The 20,370-nt window shown below is 43.2% G+C and overlaps 1 protein-coding gene and 1 long non-coding RNA gene across 6 annotated transcripts in view; one reads left to right on the top strand and one right to left on the bottom strand.

Moving 5' to 3' along the window:
• The window catches only part of EGFLAM (EGF like, fibronectin type III and laminin G domains), a 196,395-nt gene that overhangs the window by 53,959 nt on the left and 122,066 nt on the right, over window positions 1–20,370 (bottom strand). For 3 of the 5 annotated variants that reach the window (XM_025387582.1, XM_025387583.1, XM_025387584.1), the window contains 4 exons: window positions 4,952–5,067; window positions 4,048–4,366; window positions 3,288–3,388; window positions 2,088–2,188 (listed from right to left, as the gene is read on the bottom strand). In XM_025387582.1, the coding sequence (XP_025243367.1) occupies window positions 2,088–2,188; window positions 3,288–3,388; window positions 4,048–4,366; window positions 4,952–5,067 (637 nt within the window). Of the gene's footprint in view, window positions 1–2,087; window positions 2,189–3,287; window positions 3,389–4,047; window positions 4,367–4,951; window positions 5,068–7,270; window positions 7,631–20,370 lie in introns of those variants that run through there. The other 2 variants (XM_025387586.1, XM_025387587.1) reach the window with 2 other exon arrangements.
• Window positions 7,691–10,714, top strand: LOC112625966. The gene is made up of 2 exons (XR_003119807.1): window positions 7,691–7,763; window positions 9,082–10,714. It is a non-coding gene; the product is annotated as an uncharacterized LOC112625966 (long non-coding RNA).

Raw genomic sequence — 20,370 nt, 5'->3', positions numbered from 1 at the left:
GATGCGGTTACACCATGTTGGCCAGGATGGTCTTGATCTCCTGACCTCGTGATCCGCCCGCCTTGGCCTCCCAAAGTGCTGGGATTACAGGTGTGAGCCACCGCACCCGGCTCCTATTTTCTTTTGACTAGAAGACGATGATCACTTCGGCTCATTAGGAATTTAGCCTTCTCTGTTTCTGAAAAGGACAGGACCCATAAGAAAAGTAAAGGAAAAATCATAAGAAAGAAGAAAAAGAAAAGAAAATGATGGGCAACTAAGGACCTCCTTCTTGTTTTCAGCGATTGCCAAATGCTTACCATGAATTCAAGGTACAGAGAATTAGAATACGAGTCACTCTGCTTCCAAGGATTTCTCTGGGGACTTTCCCAACTCTTAAATAACAAAGCTCAGTGATATTCATAAAATATAAAAATCCAGGTCTTCAGGCTCATTTTGGCAAGCTGGCCAGCCCTGCCATCTGTGCTTAGCTGTACCTAAACACAGGCGAGGTCCACAGGAAGCTCAGCAGAGAGGTGAGACAGAGGAGGAGTGTCCTCAGATGGCTGCATTATTCTTGTTTTTATCCCAATCTCCCTATGGCCCGGGAGTGCCCACGGTCACCATGCCTAATAGCTGGAATCTTGGACCTTTCTGGTCAACTTCCAAATAGCCACCAGGCCTCTTCCACATGGATCCTGAGACTTCCCGTGGGGAAGGAGTCATGGCCAGCATTTTCCTTACTAGCATTTTCATTAACTGCAGTCACTTCTCAGGCCCTCCCTTTGTCTTGAGATCCTCAGTGAAGTGAGATGCAGTCAAGAGGTATTGCGGGACAGGCTTACCCCAAGGAGGATAGCAGATTCACTCAGCAGGAGTTGCATAGTTGGAGAGCTGCTACCAGCTAACAACAGTCAGTGCTACTGAGAGTCTATCTGATCCTCCCAGTGCTAGAACCCCACAAGGCAAAAAATACCGCCCAAGATCCTGGTGGCTAACACCAAACTTCATGAATCAAACCATTTAGCAAAGCATGGGGGCCCATTTTCTAGCCCAAGTGGGATACTCAGAGGCCTTCTTCAACTTAACCAAAAACATTTTTTATGCTGAAAGTAATTTAAGAAGACAATAATGGCTGATGCTGATTGAGTACTTGCTCTGGATCAGACACTGCTCTAAGCGCTTTTATGAATTAACTCATTTAACCCTCACAACAGCCCCATAGGAAACGCAGGCTTGGAGAGGTTGCATCATATGCTGAAGGTCGGGCAGCAGGGGGTTGGTGCCATTAGGATGTCAGCGAGTGCACCACGGAGAAGGACCAGGCTGGTGCCCGTTGATTGTTCACAAAGAGGTGCATTGCACACCTCCACAAGAGTCATTAAAACCTTCACCCCTCCACAAAACTCTGCCCCGCAGAAGACCGCACATAAGCTAAAGGTGGCTTCCATGTTGGGGGAGAAACGATGAGGGCAGTGGAGGCAAGCCAAAGAGTTCCCAGCACAGCCCAGAGGAAGATGAGGATGGGGAGCCCATGGGAGGTTGGAGGCTCCTCTCAGTCCACACCTGTCAGCCACATTTGCCAAAAGGAAATAAGAAGACCCCAGCCTTCTTCCCATCACATCCACTAGAGCTCCAGAGAAAAGGAACTGTATTCCTTTGGCTCACTCTGCATCTTCAGGATCGACAGGAGTGCCTGTAGACAGGTACACTGTAGATGCTCAAGAAACATTCAGCAGCACCTACAGCACCAGTTACATCCAACAGTACCTGCAGCGCCAGGTACATTCAACAGCACCTGCAGAGTCAGGTACATTCAAAAGTACCTGCAGCGCCAGGTACACTCAACACCTCCAGAGCCAGGTACACTGTAGGTGCTGCTGAATGAATGAATGATTACAAGGTCCCAAAACGCAAGTTTTATAGGTTATCCTGCAATCCCAGTACCCCAGTATTTGGTAAACTGGTTCATATCATACTTATTTTATACAAACCATTCTTTCGTCTACTGGAATCCATCCTGTATATATTTCTTATACTACAAAAATGCAAATATAACGTAGGATAATGTAACAAAAGGAGAGTGTGAGGCTTTTGGCAGGAATTACCTGAACTGCAGGGAGCGTCGGATGATAGCCAGGGACATGAAATCTCCCCTCCCGTGTTCATTCTCCCCACAGTAGAGCAGTAAGCCATCCTCCGCCTCCGCCTGTGATTATACAAACAAAAGCCACATGAACAGTAAGTGCCTCCCCTTCCATAAAGCGCCATCTGGAAAGACTCGCAAATGTGAAACTTGAGCATATTCCCCTCCACGATCCTATCTACAAAGGGTCAAGCACATGGGCTCCAATTCACTCCCAGATACCTGGTCCCAGTTCATTTCAATAAACAAATGGCAGTGATATAAACTGAGAGGTGGCAGTGAGGCGAGAGGAAGGTGACTCCATCTTTGACCTGCTCTTGACATGTCCTTTGTGGATGCACCTGCAGATCCTCGGAAAGCCAAATGTACAAAGACCACGGTCACAGTGAGGATGCTGCTGGTGTACATCCAATTCTAGTTTCACTTTGTACTTTCTATTTCCCTCCCTTTGGGGAGGAATGCACATTTGCTTCTTTCCTTCTATCAGGAGAACAGGATGGTAAGAACAGCTCAACCGAAAGCTGTGCTGGTGGTCTTAGACTAAGACGGGTCATTTCTTGAAGACTCAACACTGTGGCCATGACTTCACATGAGACTTCTTTCCAGACCTCCAGACCTTTTTATGTCATTGGAGATACCCAAAAGAATCAGTTTAAGCTGAGGTCACTGATTGAATTCTTATCTGCTGTTGATTCAAATCAGAGAACCTCCACTGGGCCCTCACAATGCAAACGTTGCATAGAGAACGGTTTTCTATTTGTTCAGTGACAGCTATCACAATGAAGACAGAGAATTGGGCTCTCTTTTTAAACAATGTTGGAACCGGGAATGCATTGCTTCTTCTCAATCCTGGCCTGGGAGAAATCACTATTATGAACAACATTGCTCGGACCCCAACTTTCTCACTTGGAAGCTTCATGTCAGCCACTCTAGAGTTCAGTGACATACAAACCCACTGTCTCCTCACTGTCACACTTGAATGTTGTGAATGTGCTCCTCAATCCTCTTGTCTCATGAGCTGGTTTAGAGACAGGCTCTGTGTCATATTTACCTTTGATCGCTCTTCCTGCTGCCTCCCTTCCTCTCCCCCAGCCTTTGAATGTAGCACATTGCTGTGTTAAAGTGTCCAAAAAGCACTCATCAAACAATATGTCCCTCTTACCCTAAATTCAAGAGTAATTTGGAATGCCTGATAGGAGTTCTTCAGAGGTTCAAACGTTACATAGGAGTGGCCAAAGAACTGAGGATACTGGATAATAATATCTGAAGAAGAAAAAAGATAACACAAAAGAATGCTATTTCCTCACTGCTTCAAAAGCAAAAATCAATACACAGCATTGCCTGGATGTCATTAAGTGAGAACCCTCACTAATCTGTTCAACTGTGCTATCTTCTTTTCTATACTTTTTACACCTACAACTCTCATTCTTGGAGACTTTGAGCTTCTGAAATTCTTAGGAAGAAGTTGCATTTTTGGAGACTGGCACTGACTTTCCTAAGAAGAAACCAATGGCTTTAGGGCCACTGTCACTTGCCCTTAGCTATACAGGCCTTTGTGTAATACAAGTTGGCCCAGTTGTTACCCTTCTTAACCCTCATGCATAAGTTTTAGCTGCATATTTTGGTAGATATGTGATTATAGTAAAACCTACCTCTCTAAGGTAGTATCAGGATGATTTATCGATTGCTTTAAAGGGACTACACATTTGGCACACGTAGAAATAGGATTGCTGTCTGCTTAGAAGCAATGAAAGTTGCCTCACAATTTGCCTTGTATAGCTAATTTAATGACCAATATGTGGAAGACGGAACTTATCTTGGAAAAGAGACTAGAAGGAACTATGTTTGGACCACAAAACTGCCCTCTGGCTCTCAATGGTGCCAATTCATCACCACATTCTTCCTCTCCCCCAAGGGCCTACCTTCTGAGCAGCTCTCACCACCTTTGCCCAGGTTGCACTGGCATCGTGAGCCCCCCCAGGTGTAGTCATTGACACAGAAGCTGTCAGCAGAGCAGAGAGTTTCATCACAAGGCATGTCAAAGAGCCTTGACGTTATGGCCACACCGTTCTTCCCTTTCCTCTCTATGGGAATGGGCTGGGGAGCCACCGTGGTCACAGGGAGAGATGCTGAGGTAGGGGGGACGAGCCTGGAAATGGTCTTTGGGTTAGATATAGACATCTTCTTGCTTTCCATCAAAAATTTCTTATTCCCTCCTTTGGTAGCAGGAAGTGGTTTAACCTAAGCCGGAGAAGGAAAGGGATTCAGGATGAACACAGAGCACGGCAATTGGACTGTTTTATTTATAGCTGTTGCCTACTACTTTAAAACATGGTCACTTCCAAAAACCCTAGGATGGAGATGGGGAAGGCAGCACTGACTCCAGTTTATGGACAAAGAGCTTGATGCTCAGGGACTTTCAGTGCTTTTCCCTGTGTTACTCAGAAAATCAGCAGTAAAACTGATATTACATGATTTATTCTTATTCCAATATGATGAAGATGCATGACTTTGTCAAGGAGTTGTTCATTTCCTTATAATACCCGATTTTCTGAAATTTCCCTTGGCGGGAAATCGAAGTATGTTTTTGCCAGATTGTGGAGTCCGCAGGCAGGAGCTGCCTACGGACCATCAGCGCGGCTGGTACTTCCCTACTACTGATTTATCAGCCCCTGGAGACTGAGCGTCAGAGGAAACAAATCAGTGTTAAAAGGAAATGGGCCCATTTAAGTGTTAAGTACAATGTTTATGGTCCATTGGCTAAATTGCCTTGTTCGGCAAGGAAACACAAACACCCTGGGTTTTAAGAGCAGAGATTATTGTTACCTCCTCAAAGGAAATATCCAAATCTAAGTCGTCTTCAAATCCTTCATCATCCTCACCGGCTCCCATGTCAGTGATATAACGGGGTCCATAGCGGCCACTTCCCGCCTCCTCAGGGCCTTCACAAAGAAAAGCAGCACACCTTTCATCAGCACAGGCCTTTGCTCCACTGTCTAGCCTAACTCAGCCGCAGGCAGAGCTGCACCGAATGGAACGCAGTGTATTGGAAACATTACAACGAATTCAACACAGAAAAGGAAGCATCAATGACCAAAACATATTAAAAAATGTTTCCTCTCGTAAGTTACTAAGGAATTGCCCACTGAAACCAGAAAGAGCTTCCATTTCATACTGACAAGACTGGCAAAAATGTCAATCAGGTAATAAAAATGTTACCAAGGATGGGATCAATGAGGACTCATACAGTACTTGTGTAAACTGGTCCAGTCACTTTGTGAAATACTTGGAAATATTTCATAAAGTAGATGTTTGTTCATAGCTAGCAATCCCACCCCAACTTACAAATGTTAGAGAAACTCTTGCACATGTGTACGAAGAGGCATGTGCAAAACAGGTTCATAGCATCAGAATTTGTAACAGAAAAAATACTCCAAATATGCGATTTATAAGAATAAACAACACCCCAAATGTCCATCAACAAAGAATGACTAAATTATTTATAGTATATCTATAGAATGGAGTGCCATATAGTAGGGGAAAGGAATGAATCATCATTTAATGTATCAGCATGGCTTAATCTCACATGATTTCATGCAAAAAAATTGTAAGTTGCAAAAGAACACATCTAGTTTGATGACATAATATAAAAGACAACAGCAAACAAAACAGTATATTACATAGGGATACATATATATGTAATTTAAACTCTTTTAAAAAGCAGGACAATCACATAAATACCCAAGGAAGGATAGAAAAAGGATGTGAATGAGGTGTGATTCACAGGGGTCTTTGAGAGTATTCCATTATATTCTATTTCTTAAGGTAAGTGCTGGGTACATGCAAATATTCATATTATTTTCATATGTTATATATATATCTTATATATATACTTTTGATGTACAAAGTATTTCACTAAACGGTCTTTAAAACAAGAAAGGGAGATTATAGTAAACACTCCCACAACCAAAAAAAAGGGGGCCCTATAAGGTATCTTGGGGGCCAACCATTTCATCCATCTTAGCAGGATGACAAAATCTTTAGAACTGAAAGGTGGGTGAGAAAAGCTCTCAGACGTCAATACAGAGCATTGTCTTTTGGGGGACATTCAGTTGGCATTTCTATTCAACTGTCATCCGCAGAACCCACTGATCCACAGTGCTCTGACTTAGGCGGCACACAGGAAGCATTCCATCAGGAGGTGGTAGCCTTTCAAAGAGCGGCTCCAGGGCACCTGCACGTCCTCACAGTGGATCTGGGCCAGCACAGGTACTAACTTGCTGTCCTCTCTCAACTGAACAAGCCAGGCACCAGCCTTTAGGGCAGTAACAACTTTGGCAACAGAAACTGACTTTGGTAGGATGCTGATGCCCACTAGTTTTTAGACATCCAGTGTTTGGATGACTAGTGAAAAAGAAAAAGGAAAGATAACATAAAAAGCATAAAAAACATAAACTAAAGACATTTTGCTTTCAGAATAAGCTAAATCACGCACCATTCTCACGAAGACAAACTCACCCTCCTACTTTGTCTGTCCGGGCTGCTATAACAAAAGTACCATAAACTGATGGCTTGTAAACCACAAACATTTATTTTTCACAGTTCTGCAGGCTGTGAAGTCCCAGATCAAAGGGCTGGCAGTATCTGATGAGGGCACAGATGGTGCCTTCTCACTGAATCTTCACATGGTGAAAAGGGCAAACAAGCCCCTTTGGGCCTCTTTAAAAAGAGCACTGATCCCATTCACAAGGACTCCACCCTTATGATCTAAGCACCTCCCAAAGGCCCCACCTTGGGGGTTAGGATTTCAACATATGAATTTGAGGGAGACATAAACATTCCGACCATAGCACTCCTCCAAGCAAAACAGCAATCAGATTGAAAATGGAATGGAAGGAAATGGCAGAAAGTCATTTTTGTCAGGGGGCGTGCTGTTGACCAGAAATCCATCTCCTCCCAGAACAGAAGACACAAATGTGGTCAGCAGATGATGCAGCTGTTCTCAGGGGTTCAGGAACATCTTGGTGGAGGTGGGATAACAAAGCGGAGGTGGTGTTCTCACCCCTTCCACACCAATTCCCCAGTTTTATTTAAAGTAACCCACCTGTCAACTGAAAATTCAACCTGTCGATGCCAGATTTATACCTGGATGCATGTTCTCTAAAGCCACCTGCATGCAGCATATCTGTGTGCCAGATGTCTTCGCACAAAAAGCCCTTGAGGACAGCTCCCTCCTCTTGTCTCTGTCTTTGTACAGCAAGCAGTCCCCCTTATCTGTATTTTTGCTTTCTGCCATTTCATTTACCCTCGATCGACCACAGTCCAAAAATATTAAATGGGAAATTCCAGAAATAAACAATTCATAAGTTCTGAGTAGCCTGATGAAATAGCACGCTGCCCTGCTCTGTCCTGCCTGGGATATGAAGTATCCCCCTGTCTGGCGCATCCATGCTCCATATGCTCCCTGCCCCTTGGTCAGCAGCCGTCTCAGTTGTCAGATTCACTGTCACGGTATCGAAGTGCTTACGTTCGAGTAACCATTATCTGACTTCATAATGGCCCCACAGTGCAAGAGCAGTGATTCTGGGATTCAGATATGCCAAAGAGAAGCCATGAAGTGCATCTTTTAAATTAAAAGGTGAAAGTTCTCAACTGAATGAAGGAAAGAAAAAAAATCACATGCTGAGGTTGCTAAGATCTATGGCAAGAACAAATCTTCTGTCTGTGAAACCGTGAAGGAAAACAAAATTTATGCTAGTTCTGCTGCATATATAGGGTTCAGTATTATCTGCAGTTTCAGGTATCCACTGGGGATCTGGGAATGCATCCCCCGCAGAAAGGGAACTACTGTATCTATCTCTCTCCTGGCACCCCTCTCTTTCTCTTTCTCCCCTCTGTCCTTTCCATCGCTCTCCATTTCTATCTCTGCCTCTCTCATACATTCAGAATTGTTAGATTCCAGAAGAAGAAATCCATTTGGTAGTAAAAGAATTATATAGCACATACATAAAGCAAACTGGCTTTTGTCTTCAGTAGGTTGGTCTTTCTCCCTCCAGGCTGTTCTCCCTTGCCCTGTGCGCCTTATTGACACATTCTCAACAAGGTTAAGATTCTCTTCATCTGTATCCTATGGTTTCCTGTCCGAAAAATCACCTTCAGTGACTCTCCACTGCCTACAACATAAATTCTAGGCTTCTTGATCAAGAATTCAAGGTTCTCAATTAAAACAGCTCCTTTTTTTCCTCCTTCTTCCCCCCTATCACCATGATTTATTGAATTCTACTCCCTCTCCTCTTCTTACCCGGTACTATTGGGTGCTGAACATGATATATTTCTAAACTTTTCAATAATCTTACAAGGTAAGTATGACTAATCCCATTTTGTACATAAGAAAACTGAAGTTAAGAGTAGTTAAGTATTTTGCCTAAAATCCAACAGTTTATAACTGGCTGAGCTGAACTCACATCCAAGGTCTGTCCGGTGACTGCTCTCCTAATCGCCTATTGCAGAAAAAGCCACTGTGGAGGTAGAAAGACCGGAGAATTTGAGAAAATTACCATATGTTGATCATTCTTAGTGTGCCAGGAGCTGTTCATACACTGCTTAAGTTAATCCTCACAAAATACTATAAAATTGGTGTTATTACTTCCATTTTACCAAGTGGAGATACAGACACAGAGAGATTAAATAACTTGCTCAAAGGCAGGCAGATGAGGAATGGCAGGGCTAGATTTTATCCTTGGTCTCTCTTTTGACATCATGTTACTTAATCTGAATCCTAATTACGTTTTCAGGTTTTTGTTGTTTTTTAAAAAATACTCTTTAAAAGCTGTATAATAGCCAAACTGGTCTGCCAGTTGTCTCCTGAATGCATCTTGTATTTTCTTACCCTAGGATTTTGGTTAATGCTTTTTCCCATTGTCGTCTTTTTCCCACTCCTATCTCCTTACACACAGCCTACATATTCTCCCAGGGGGCATGCATTCTATGGAGACAGAGTTTAATGTGTGCCATCAAAAGACCAAAATCAAGCAACATTCTAAAAAGAAAACAGACTCTTCTGGGGAAAAAATGGTGACTCCACAAAGTAAGAAGCCACCAAGACCCGTAGGACATTCCTTCATCTTCTCCTGGATGGGGCTACCCAGGCATGGATATGTGCCTCTGATCAGCATAAATGCCCATTGCTTGATAAAGTCAACCCATGTGTAAGGTGGTGTGTACATCTTCTGGGATCCTGGCCTTAGACTCTTGCCCTTGTGTTTACCAACTGGATTGTAAATCCTTTGAGGGCAGAAACCACATTTTAGATTTCTTGATATCCTTTCCCTTCCTCCACGTCACTAACACTTCGTGTACTCAACAAAGGCCGACACCTTTGAGAGGAGTGAGAGGAGACACTCCCACAGTGCTGAACTATGTCCTGCCCTTGCTCAACATGGTGGGACTCTGCCTCCCAATCCAAAGACCCCCAAAACTGCCACCAATCCTGTCCTTTTCCCCAAATGAAGCTAGAATTAAGAATGCAAAGAATCTTAGACACCATCCAGCCTAACCTTCTCATTTCACAAGCATGGAAATTGAGGCCACAGAAGACAATTGACTTAAAATCAAGACCATGCATCTCATTAGAGGAAGCTCTAACTCTCGAACCAGATAATGTGATTCTTAGTTCGATGTCCATAAGACTCTATCGCACAATTTTTTTTTGCATCGAGTATCTAAAGATAGTTCAGTCAGAATAACCTGGAAGTTAGAGAAGCCAAGGGTTAGAATGCAGGTGGCTGAGATCTCTTACTGCCCCTCCATCTGCTCTAGGAAATTCTGTTTCCTGAAGGGAACTCCTCAGAGAAAAGGACCACAAGCAAACTGCTGCTGCTACGAAATGACACCATAATGAGAATGGAAATAATCCTAGATTTCTCTGCTCATTTTGACAAGTAAAATAAGGCACATATTTTTCAATGAATAATGTTCTTTGGTCTTTGTAGAAATTGTTTCTGTTTTGACACTTTTTGTAACTTATTTCTTTGAAACCTGAGTTCACTCAGTTTGGGGAAACATAGGGTATGGAAGAAGAATGGGAAAAGGAATATGGAATCACAAGGATTTAGAGTCAAAGCAATTTTAACTTTCGTAGAAAGACTGCAGGGATCAGCTAACACAACCAGCCCATTTTACAGAGGAGTCAACTAAGGCTCAAAGAATCCATGAGACTCGCCCAGAGAAGCAGCTCATTAGTGGCAGAGCTGATCTAGAATTCTGGGCTCCTGCTGCTGCAACCCAGTCATCTTTGCAGCATCCTAAACTCCCTCTCTCACAATAATCCAGGATAATAGTCATTTCCCATTTTTAATAAGAAGGAAATGAGCACAGAGAGAACCAGGCACAGCATGATGGAAGAAACCTGGAACTAAAGCCTCACTGCTTCTGTTTCCTGACTGCCCCGCCACCTCGGATCCCAAATCCACAGCTTACAGGAAGTTTTTACCAATGTTACTTCTAAGTAGCACAGAATGTACGGTCCAAGCCAGTGATAAGAATTCTCCCTGTAGCCTGGGGTTATTGTAATTAAAGTGCATAACTTATCTCTTTCTACTTGGCACTTGGTTAATTAGGAAAAGAGAACATTAAAAAGGAGACATTTATTAGGATCAGAATAATCAAACCACTAGTTCAGGGGTTATTCCACTGTAAAAAAGTTAATAAACAAAACACAAATTTTTGTTAACAGATAAAAGGGTGACTTTTATTTTATAAAAACCTGTGCTTTGTTTCAATAAAGGCATCACAGGTTTTCTATAAATAATGAGTTTCTCAGCTATATCAACGTGATGTAGTTGGAAATATCACTAGTCATAGAATCCCAATGATTGGGAGGACACAAACGGCTTGGGTGACCTTGAGCAAGCCACTTCATCTCTCTGGGTCTTGTGTTTTCCCATAAAGTAAGGAGTAGGATTAGACTTGATGACCTTGAAATCCTTTCCAGCACTAACATTCTGTGACAATAAAAGTCACCCTTTTAATTTAGGCATCTGTCACATCAAGCAAGGTTTGAAAAAGAAACAACTGGAGAATTTTACTTATGTGGATGAAAAAGCAAACAGAAGTTAGTTCAGCATGGAAGTCACATGCTTTGGGGATTGTAGCATTGTGTTCTCCTGTAGGAGGTGATCCATCGTCATTTATCAGAATCCATCTTCACTGAAAAGGACCAGGTTGTATTTTGAGTCCTTTCTCTTAATGTCTTTTAGCAACGACAAGGGAGGAACACTTATTCCCTACTCTTGAAGTTCCAATCATGAGAACAGAGTCTCCCTAAGTCCTGCTGGATTCTTGTCCAACCCCTTTCCCTCCCTACAGATGTGGGGACAGTGACCTGGCTGCTAAGTGGAAGCAGTAGGTCCACATTTCTGAAGAAGGGAAGCTCATCTATCAAAGGACCTTGGGGGCCGGGGGCAATGGCTCACACCTGTAACACTAGTACTTTGAGAGGCTAAAGTGGGTGGATTGCTTGAGCTCAGGAGTTCGAGACCAGCCTGGGCAACATGGTGAAAACCCATATCTACCAAAAATACAAAAATTAGCCAAGCCAGGCATAGTGGCGTGTATCTGTGATCCCACCTACCCAGGAGGCTGAGATGGGAGGATCACTTGAGCCTGGGAGGCGGAGGTTGCAGTGAGCTGGGATAGTGCCTCTGCACTCCAGCCTGGGTGACAGTGAGACCCTGTCCCCCACCCCCCAAAAAAACTAAAACAAAAACAAAAAAGGACACTGGGGAGGGAGGAGGAATTCAATTTGGAACTAATTAATTCAGTTCTTCCTACCTTCCCTCTCCACCTAGCACAGTGGAAAACAGTAGCCTGGGTAGGTGTGAAACCTGTGCAAACCCACACTTTCCCTCAGGTAAGCTCCCATAGTCTGAACTGGACAGAAGGGAGTTTGCAAGCTCACTTTGGCTCTTAGAATGAGCTATGTCTTCTGACACAGCCTTTTTAGAAATAAGAATGGCATTTGATTCATCTGCTTCATCTTCATCCTTATCATCTTCCTCTGCTGACTGTGTTGTTTTATTTTTCAATTGATTTCAAAAGTGGGCAAAAAAAGTGCCATTAATTGTGTCTCTTCAAAACCCTAATACCCACCAGAATAAGAATGGTTCTCCACGAGGCTGTAAGCCACAGACAGAAACTGGGTCATCTCTTTCAGTGCAAACGTTCAAGAATTGGTTGGTTAGATGGAATAATGACAGGTCAGACCTGTGACTTGAGTCCCTTCAAAGTCTTCCCAGGACCCTACATGACTTGCCCCTGCAAGCTCAAGCCTCATCTCTCACCAATTTATTCCTTCTTACCATGTTCCAGCTGCACTGGCTCTTCTTTCAAAGCTTTGGATACACCATCCTTTCCTCTGACTCAGGGGCTTTGCAGATGCTGTTCTCTATGCTTAGAAATCTTATCCCTCACTGCCCATCCTTTTACCTTTTTAATTCTTTTATATTTCTGTTCAAAATCACTTTCTTAGGGATGTTTTCCCTGTATCCCAGATAAGGTCAGGTATGTTCTCATAGCTCTCTCCTTTTTAGTGGCATTATGAGTTTGTAATTTTATGCTTATTTATGTGATGATTTCATAAATGCAATTCTCCCACCAGACTGTAAAATCCTTGAGGAAATCAACACTATCTATTTTGGTTTCTGTTGTACCATCAAAACCTCACTCACTCCTGACACATTTTAGGGACTTATAGAATGTATGGAAAATAGAAACAGTGAACTTTTGGGGTAGTTTAGGCATAATAACAATATATGACAGCAGCATTCATCTAGGTTCTTAACAGCAAAAGTTCAGGCCCAAGGGGAGCCACACCTTTCCAGGATATTAAGGAAGTCATTCTGCAGAGTGTTCCTGGAAAATAATCCACACCCAGAGCCCCTTCTGGAGCTGATGTTCCCAGTGGCTCTTCCGCATTAAGTCACTTTGACTTGGGCTATATGCTATAAGTAAAGTCAGTCCTGCTACCCTTGCCAAAAGTTGACTGAATCAGGATCTATGCCTGATCTTATAATGACCACATCCAGTCATTATACATTATGTAAGGACCTCTGAGGGTCCTTGGTGTGACAATCTGTGCTTCACGTTGGAAGGTAAGGTAGATATTCCAACCTCAGCTCCCTCCTCTCTCACCTGCTTCTGCTGTAGATACTACAGAAGTGAAGTACCGGATTTTTAAGCCCCCTTTGTTCATGGGGTGGGGGTAGGGAGAATCATAGTGACTCCAGTTTGGGTCACTAAGATGCACGAGGACACCTGTTGGAACTTCCCAGCTTTCTGTATTTGCTTAGGCAGTGAAGGTGCTTGTGATAGCTGGAGCTGCAGCAGCTAATGGATTCCTAATTGAAACATGTTGATCAAACAGCTCAGTTAGACCCTGTCTTAGAAAATATTGAATCTAATGCTGGACATGGTAGCTCACACCTGTGATCCCAGCACTTTGGGAAGCTGAGGTGGGAAGATTGCTTGAGCCCCAGAGTTCAAGACCAGCCTGGGCAACATAGCAAGACTTCATCTCTATAAAAAATAAAGATAAAAATTTTAATTAAAAAAATATTGCAACTGAGTGCATGCTGTGTGAGTGAGGCACAAGAGCTACTGGGTGACTTACCTAGTCGTTGGGTTCTGCATGAAGAAGGCCTGCTCAGCACCAGCCAGCACAGGAACTCAGGGGCTGCAAAGATGTGGATGGCTTCCCTTGCTCCTCCCTTTCCCCCAAATAATCTGCTGGAATCAGTCCCTTCCAATCTGAATGAATCTCATGAATGCAGCAGTTTGTTTTTATGATGGTAGGGTTGGGACTGGTGGGGGAAAGTAGCTCTAAGTACCAGCCATAGGCAGATATGTTGTTCTTTTATGCTCAGCATGTTTCATGAAACTCTTATTTGACCACAGCCTAAGAATGGCACCTCAGGCACCCAGTGACTTCCACAGCCCTCACCTCAAAGCTTCTCAGACGCCTTTATCTTTATGCACGTCCACGCAGCAGAAGCGCAAACAGTGCATAACCCCTGTGGGGTGTTGCCTTTTGAAGTACATAAGCCGGTCAACCAAACACACGCCACTGTGTCTTTCTCTCTCAGAGTCTCCCTTTCTAAAGATAATGGGGCCTTGGAAAGTTAAGCAGATGGCCAGAGACCAAGGTGTTATGCACCTGCTTCTCTACCACCTGCTGATGGAGGAGATACATAGGCAAAGCATAATGGGAGAAGCGACTGTGAACACAGCAGGAAAACCCAAGGCCATCTTTCCATCATGGTGTGCGAGAAATTTCAGGCTTGGAGCCTTTGTGTGTTTAGAGAATAATGAATAATAATTTACTGGCAACCTTCTGTGGCAATACTTCAGGACTGGAGGTGGGGTGGGCAGTGTAAAATTCAGACAGGTGATTAAAACATTTCTAAACAGCTGAAATGGTGGCTGACATTAGGAATTCAGTGCTATGTACACGGCAGGCACTCAATACGTATTTGTTAGATGAGTGAGTAAATTAGTGAGTGAATGTTTTCTATACGAGCCAAATCTTGCAGGGTGCTCTGCACACAGTAAATGCAAAATAAATGTTAGTTGAAAGACCCCAGTTATAATCTCATATGATCTATGTATCTAGTCAGTCATTTTCACTGGGAGTTCGTTAGCAATTGTAAACTGACTGTTAATGAGAGAAAACCATTTCCCGTAGCATCAGGAGGATATGGCTTTAAAAGGAAGCTTGCGCTTTGGTGGGTTCTCTCTCTCTCTCTCCTTCTGTGGGATAATCTGGCAGTACATAACACATTCCTTATCATTTGCACTTTTTAAAAAGAAATTTAATGGCATGTGATATGTTTATGGGACAACATTATGTTTAGAAAAAAGGTGGATCATTGGTGTTTACATATGAGTAGCTGGGGGTGGGAGCAGGTTGGGATGGGTTGAAGAATGAATAGGAGGTTTTTAAAAAGCGGGTACAGTGATTGTAAACACAGTAACTCTAGCTTGAAGGAAGGCAGGGAGATGGAATGGTAGGTGGCAGGTTGTGAGCATAAGGAGGGTCTTTCCTGTGAGTAGGGAACACACGTTTGTGTCCTTATGGGGATGATCTGCTAGAAAAGCAAAGATGAAAAGATAAATCATTTGGAGACACAGGGTAACTAACGGAAAATTGACATACGTAGTATGGTCTCCAATTGGCTCCCTAAAAAAGAGGGCTCAATTCACATCTTGCACTGAGAAATCAGGAGCTAGAACAGGGAAAGTGAGATGGCAAAGAGAGAGCAGATGTAGCTTGTCGGTGGCTCACAATCCAGTGGGGAGGGAGACTTACACTCCTACAGCTGCACAGCAAGAGGGCTGAAGCTAAGATGTGAGCACCTGAGTCTGTGGAGCTTCTCTGTTCCTTAAAGAGGCTTCACATTTGAGTACCAACCATGGTTCAGTTCTCCTTTAGGTATTCGGATGGGCGAGTTGTTCAAACCAGAGACACTTACACTCTCTCTTCTCACTCTTTAAAGACAAAGTGCTAGGAGAAAATAATCGTCCAGGCAAAATCCTATATTCAGCCTGGGCAAGATGGTGAGACCCTGTCTCTCAGAAAAAAAAATTTTTTTTAATTAGCCAGGCACAGTAGCTCACACCTGTAGTCCCAGCTACTCAGTGGGGGAGCTGAGGCAGGAGGATCCCATTAGCTCAGGAGTTCCAGGCTATAGTGATCTATGATTGCGCCACTGCCCTCCAGCCTGGGTGACAGCGAGACCCAGTCTCTACAAAAACAAAAACAAAAACAAACAAACAAAAAAAAGCCAGGCATGGTGGCTAGCACCTGTAATCCCAGCACTTTGGGAGGCCGAGGTGGGCAGATCACCTAAGGTTGGGAGTTCGAGACCAGCCTGACCAACATGGAGAAATCCCGTCTCTACTAAAAATACAAAATTAGCTAGGCATGGTGGTGCATGCCTGTAATCCCAGCTTCTTGGGAGGCTGAGGTAGGAGAATCTCTTGAACCTGGGAGGCAGAGGTTGTAGTGAGCCGAGATCATGCCATTGCACTCCCACCTGGGCAACAAGAGCGAAACTCCACCTCAAAAAAAAAAAAAACAACAAAACAACCCTATATTCAATTAAATGGTTGTTCAACCGAAAGCCTAAAACAAAGACATGATCACAAAGCCCGAGACAGTTTATCACTAACAGATCTTTAAACATTTATTCAAAAGTATATTTCAAGACAAAGAAGGAAAGAGTAAGATGCAAAGAGTTGTGGGCACAGAAAGTGGTAAATCTGTAAATAAATCTAAACAAGCATTGAGTTTAAAAAATGTGGTTACTAAACAAGGTAGAACAAAAATACTGAAAAGTAACATGTAACACAAGAAGGAACTGATTTGGACTAAAGCTGCTAAGGCTCTATTGATACAGAAGGGCTGGGCTCCTGGCTAAACCCCACCCTTAGGCCTGGAACCACAGCCCTAAGTGAAAACAGCTGACCCCGTTTTTCCACCCAAATGTTGCCTTTTTGGCTTGCCTCGCCCCTGTCCTGTGCTCATAACACTTCAGCTGGCAGAGCAACACGAGTGGCTGAGCAGCGAGGATACAAGCAGCTGAACGGTGAGCAGAGAAGCAACCGAGTGTTGGAGACTACAGATAGATGGATACATGTGGCTAACTTCAGACAGTGCGGCTTTGGAGAGGGGCCTAGCCGGAGATGGCTGGGCTGCAGGGAAAGGTCACCTTCCCATCCCCTTTCCAGCCTCCCTTTCCGCTGAGAGCCACCCGCCGCTCAATAAAGTCTTCTGTATTCATCACCTTTCAAACAGAGTTTGTGTGACCTGATTCTTCCTGGACACCGGACAAGAACCCGGGTGCCGAGAGGGCTGGGGCTGCCACCCTGACCCTCTACTAAGCTGGTTGGCTCTTGGCTGTCTCTGGACGGCAGAGCTGAAAGAGTATTGGTGGTAACACGGTTGGACGCTGCTGCGGGGCCCGCACAGAGCCTGCTCCACCAGGGAGGAGTGACCAGCCAGTGCCAGCATTCGTTCGCTCTGGTTCCCGCACTCTTCCTCCCGCGAGCACTGGCCAGTGGTGGGCTGAGTGAAACGAGCCACTCCAGTTCCAGCCCAGGAAGGGAGTCAAGTGAACTAACCTGTCTCATCATTATTGTTTTATTATTGTTTGAGAGGAAGGTAATAGATTGTGATGAACTTTAGACTGTTTAAGTTTGAGAGTTAACAATTTATGGATGGTAAATTAAAGAATGTATAATTTCATCCTAATACAGGGGAAGAAAGGACTAAGAAAATACAGTCAATCCTATAGAAAATAGAAAAGGGCCGGGTGTGGTGGCTCATGCCTGTAACCCCAACACTTTGGGAGGCTGAGGCAGAAGGATCACTTGAGACCAGGAGTTCAAGAACAGACTGGGCAACATGGTAAGATCCCATCTCTACAAAACAACATTAAAAGAAATTAGCCAGGCACGGTGGCACATGCCTGTAGTCCTAGCTACTTGGGAGGCTGAGGTAAGAGGATCACTTGAGCCTGGGAGGTCAAGGTAGCAGTGAGCTATGATTGTGCCACCACATTCCAGCCTGGGTGACAAAACAAGACTCCGTCTCAAAAAAATAATAAAAAAAATAAAAAAATAAAATAGGAAAACAGCAGAAACAAAAATCCTTCTCTAATAAAAAATGGAAAAAGCAGAGTAAATATAATAGCACAAAATAGGACTGTAGAAATAAATAATACATGTCAGCCATTATAACTATAAATGCAATAAACTTGTCATTTAAAAAACAGCGCTTGTCAGATTGGATTTAATACATTTAAGCTACATGCTGTTTCCAGAAAGTATCTAAAACATAACATACAGAAACATCAAAAGTAAAAGAATGCAATATATATTCCAGGCAATAGATAAGAGAAAGCTAGTGTACCTATATAATTACTGGACAATGTAAATGTTAAGGGGGAAAAAAGTATCATTAGTGATAAGATGGTTATTAAATAATGATTAAAAGAATCACCAGGAATATAACATGATTCTAAACTCATATGCGCCTAATCTCACGGCCTCACATACATATCAAGAAAAAAACTGAGAGAGGTGTAGGGAGATAGAGTGAGAAATTGTAATGTATCTTCTTAGTAATTGATAGATCAAGCTAACAAAAAATGCATAAGGATAGATAAGATTTGAACGATATTAAAAATCTCGATCAAAAAAGCTTAAACAGACTTCTGAATATAAGAGACTTGGGAATAAATAACAAAAGCTATAAAGAACTTCTGGTTCCTGCACTCTTCCTCCATGAGGAATAGCCAGTGGTGAGCTGAGTGAAACGAGCCACTCCAGTTCCCGACCACGAAGGGGGTTGAGGGAACTAACCTGTCTCATCATTATTGTTTTATTATTGTTTGAGAGGAGGGTAATAGATTGTGATGAACTTTAGACTGTTTAAGTTTCAGAATTTTCTCCATAATGGAGAAAATTTATTAAAGTACACTAAAAGACTCTGAAGAAAATCTAGATGAGATACAATGTGGTGATTAAGTCAATGATTCTATATCACAAAGATGTCAGTTCTTCTAAAATTAGTTTATAAATACAATATAATTTTCATTTTAAAAATTCAATATATTTTCATTTTTAAAATCCCAACAGAATTTTTCATGGAATTGAAAAACTGATTCTAAAATTTCTATTGAAAAGCAGAGAATCAAGAAAAGAAAAGGCATTGTGGGCCAGGCACGGTGGCTCATGCTTGTAATCCCAGCACTTTGGGAGGCTGAGGTGGGCAGATCCAAGGTCAAGAGATGGAGACCATCCTGGACCCACAGCGTCTTTGCTTCATATCTGCTACTACTCTATTGTGCCCCCAAATACCTTTGAGCATTTGGGGGCGCAACAGAGTACTTGATTTCAACTGGGGGTGATTTTGGTCCCCAAAGAATCTTATGTATTCAGAAAAAAAAATTATTTTCACTGAAAAACTTGTTTGCGTTTTTTGTTGTTGTTGTTTTTTGTTTTTTTCTTGAGACCCTGTGAGATCTGACTGCAGTAGAATGAGCCTGGGATACTGATCCTCAAACTTTCTTAACTTCTGTTGGGTTTACAAGCAGGTTCCTGTGGCCACTGTGTCACTGCACAGACTGCCTTCAGTCTAACCGCATGATTTTCACACATGTGGCTGGGACATGCAGCAGGACACAGCAGGTGTTCCTGGTCAGGAAATGTTCTCGAGGCACTAAGAAAGGCAAAGGCATCCCAGTACTTCCGGCTTATATAAGGAAATAGTTCAGGGAACGGATGAAGAAACTCCCCACTTGGGAGTATGGGAGCAATACTCACACTGCTCTCAAGAGGAACCAACAGAAAATGGATGAGAACAGAGTGGTGTAACTACGCATGTCAGTGGGGTCCCTGCAACAGAGAGGAGGACAGGAAGTGCAAGCAAGGATCACTGGCTAGAGAGTTCCATAAATCCAACGCTCATGGTGACTGTAAGACCTTCAGAGAGTCACATAATCCGGTGGTGTCTCAGTTCCTTATCTGAAAATTGTGGAAGTCCGGCTAGGTTCTTCAATGACTCGCCAGTTTCAAAATTCTATGATTTCCATTTGGCATTCTACCTTTTTCTTTTCATGTCTGTTCTCCTTAAAGCAATATAAAATTGCCTCCTTATTCCTTCTCCTTCCTCTCCACTGAGTTCCACCACTGTAGCCACAGCAATCCTGCTTAAAATATAAGTCAGGCCATGTCATTTTGCTGCTCAAAATTTCAACATCTTGACCTTTAACTTTGAATAAGATTCAAAGTGTTCATCAGGACCTATAAGGTTTGACATGCTCTGACCCCTGGCAAACTTTCTGACCTCACCTCCTATCATTCTTCTCACTCACCATGTTCCCGCCATGTGGGCCTCTTACTGTGAGCTTCCAGTGTCCTCTGGGCTCCCACCCCAGGACCTCCGCATTTGTCACTCACTCCACGTAGAGGGATTCTGCTCAAATCTCTCTTTGAGAGAAGCCTTCCCTGATAGCCTATCCCAAGCAGCAGCTCCCACTATCCTCTACACCCTCTTAGCCCTTTACTTTTTCCCCTTTTCACTTATCATTACCGATGATCTTATTTATATAGTGTAATTCGATACAGACTTATTTCACAGACTCTCCCACAGATATACCTCATGAGGGCAGAGACACTACTGATCT

This window comes from Theropithecus gelada, chromosome 6, assembly GCF_003255815.1.
Source record: "Theropithecus gelada isolate Dixy chromosome 6, Tgel_1.0, whole genome shotgun sequence".
Classification (NCBI taxonomy): domain Eukaryota; kingdom Metazoa; phylum Chordata; class Mammalia; order Primates; family Cercopithecidae; genus Theropithecus; species Theropithecus gelada.
This window is presented reverse-complemented; position numbering and strand designations above follow the sequence as displayed.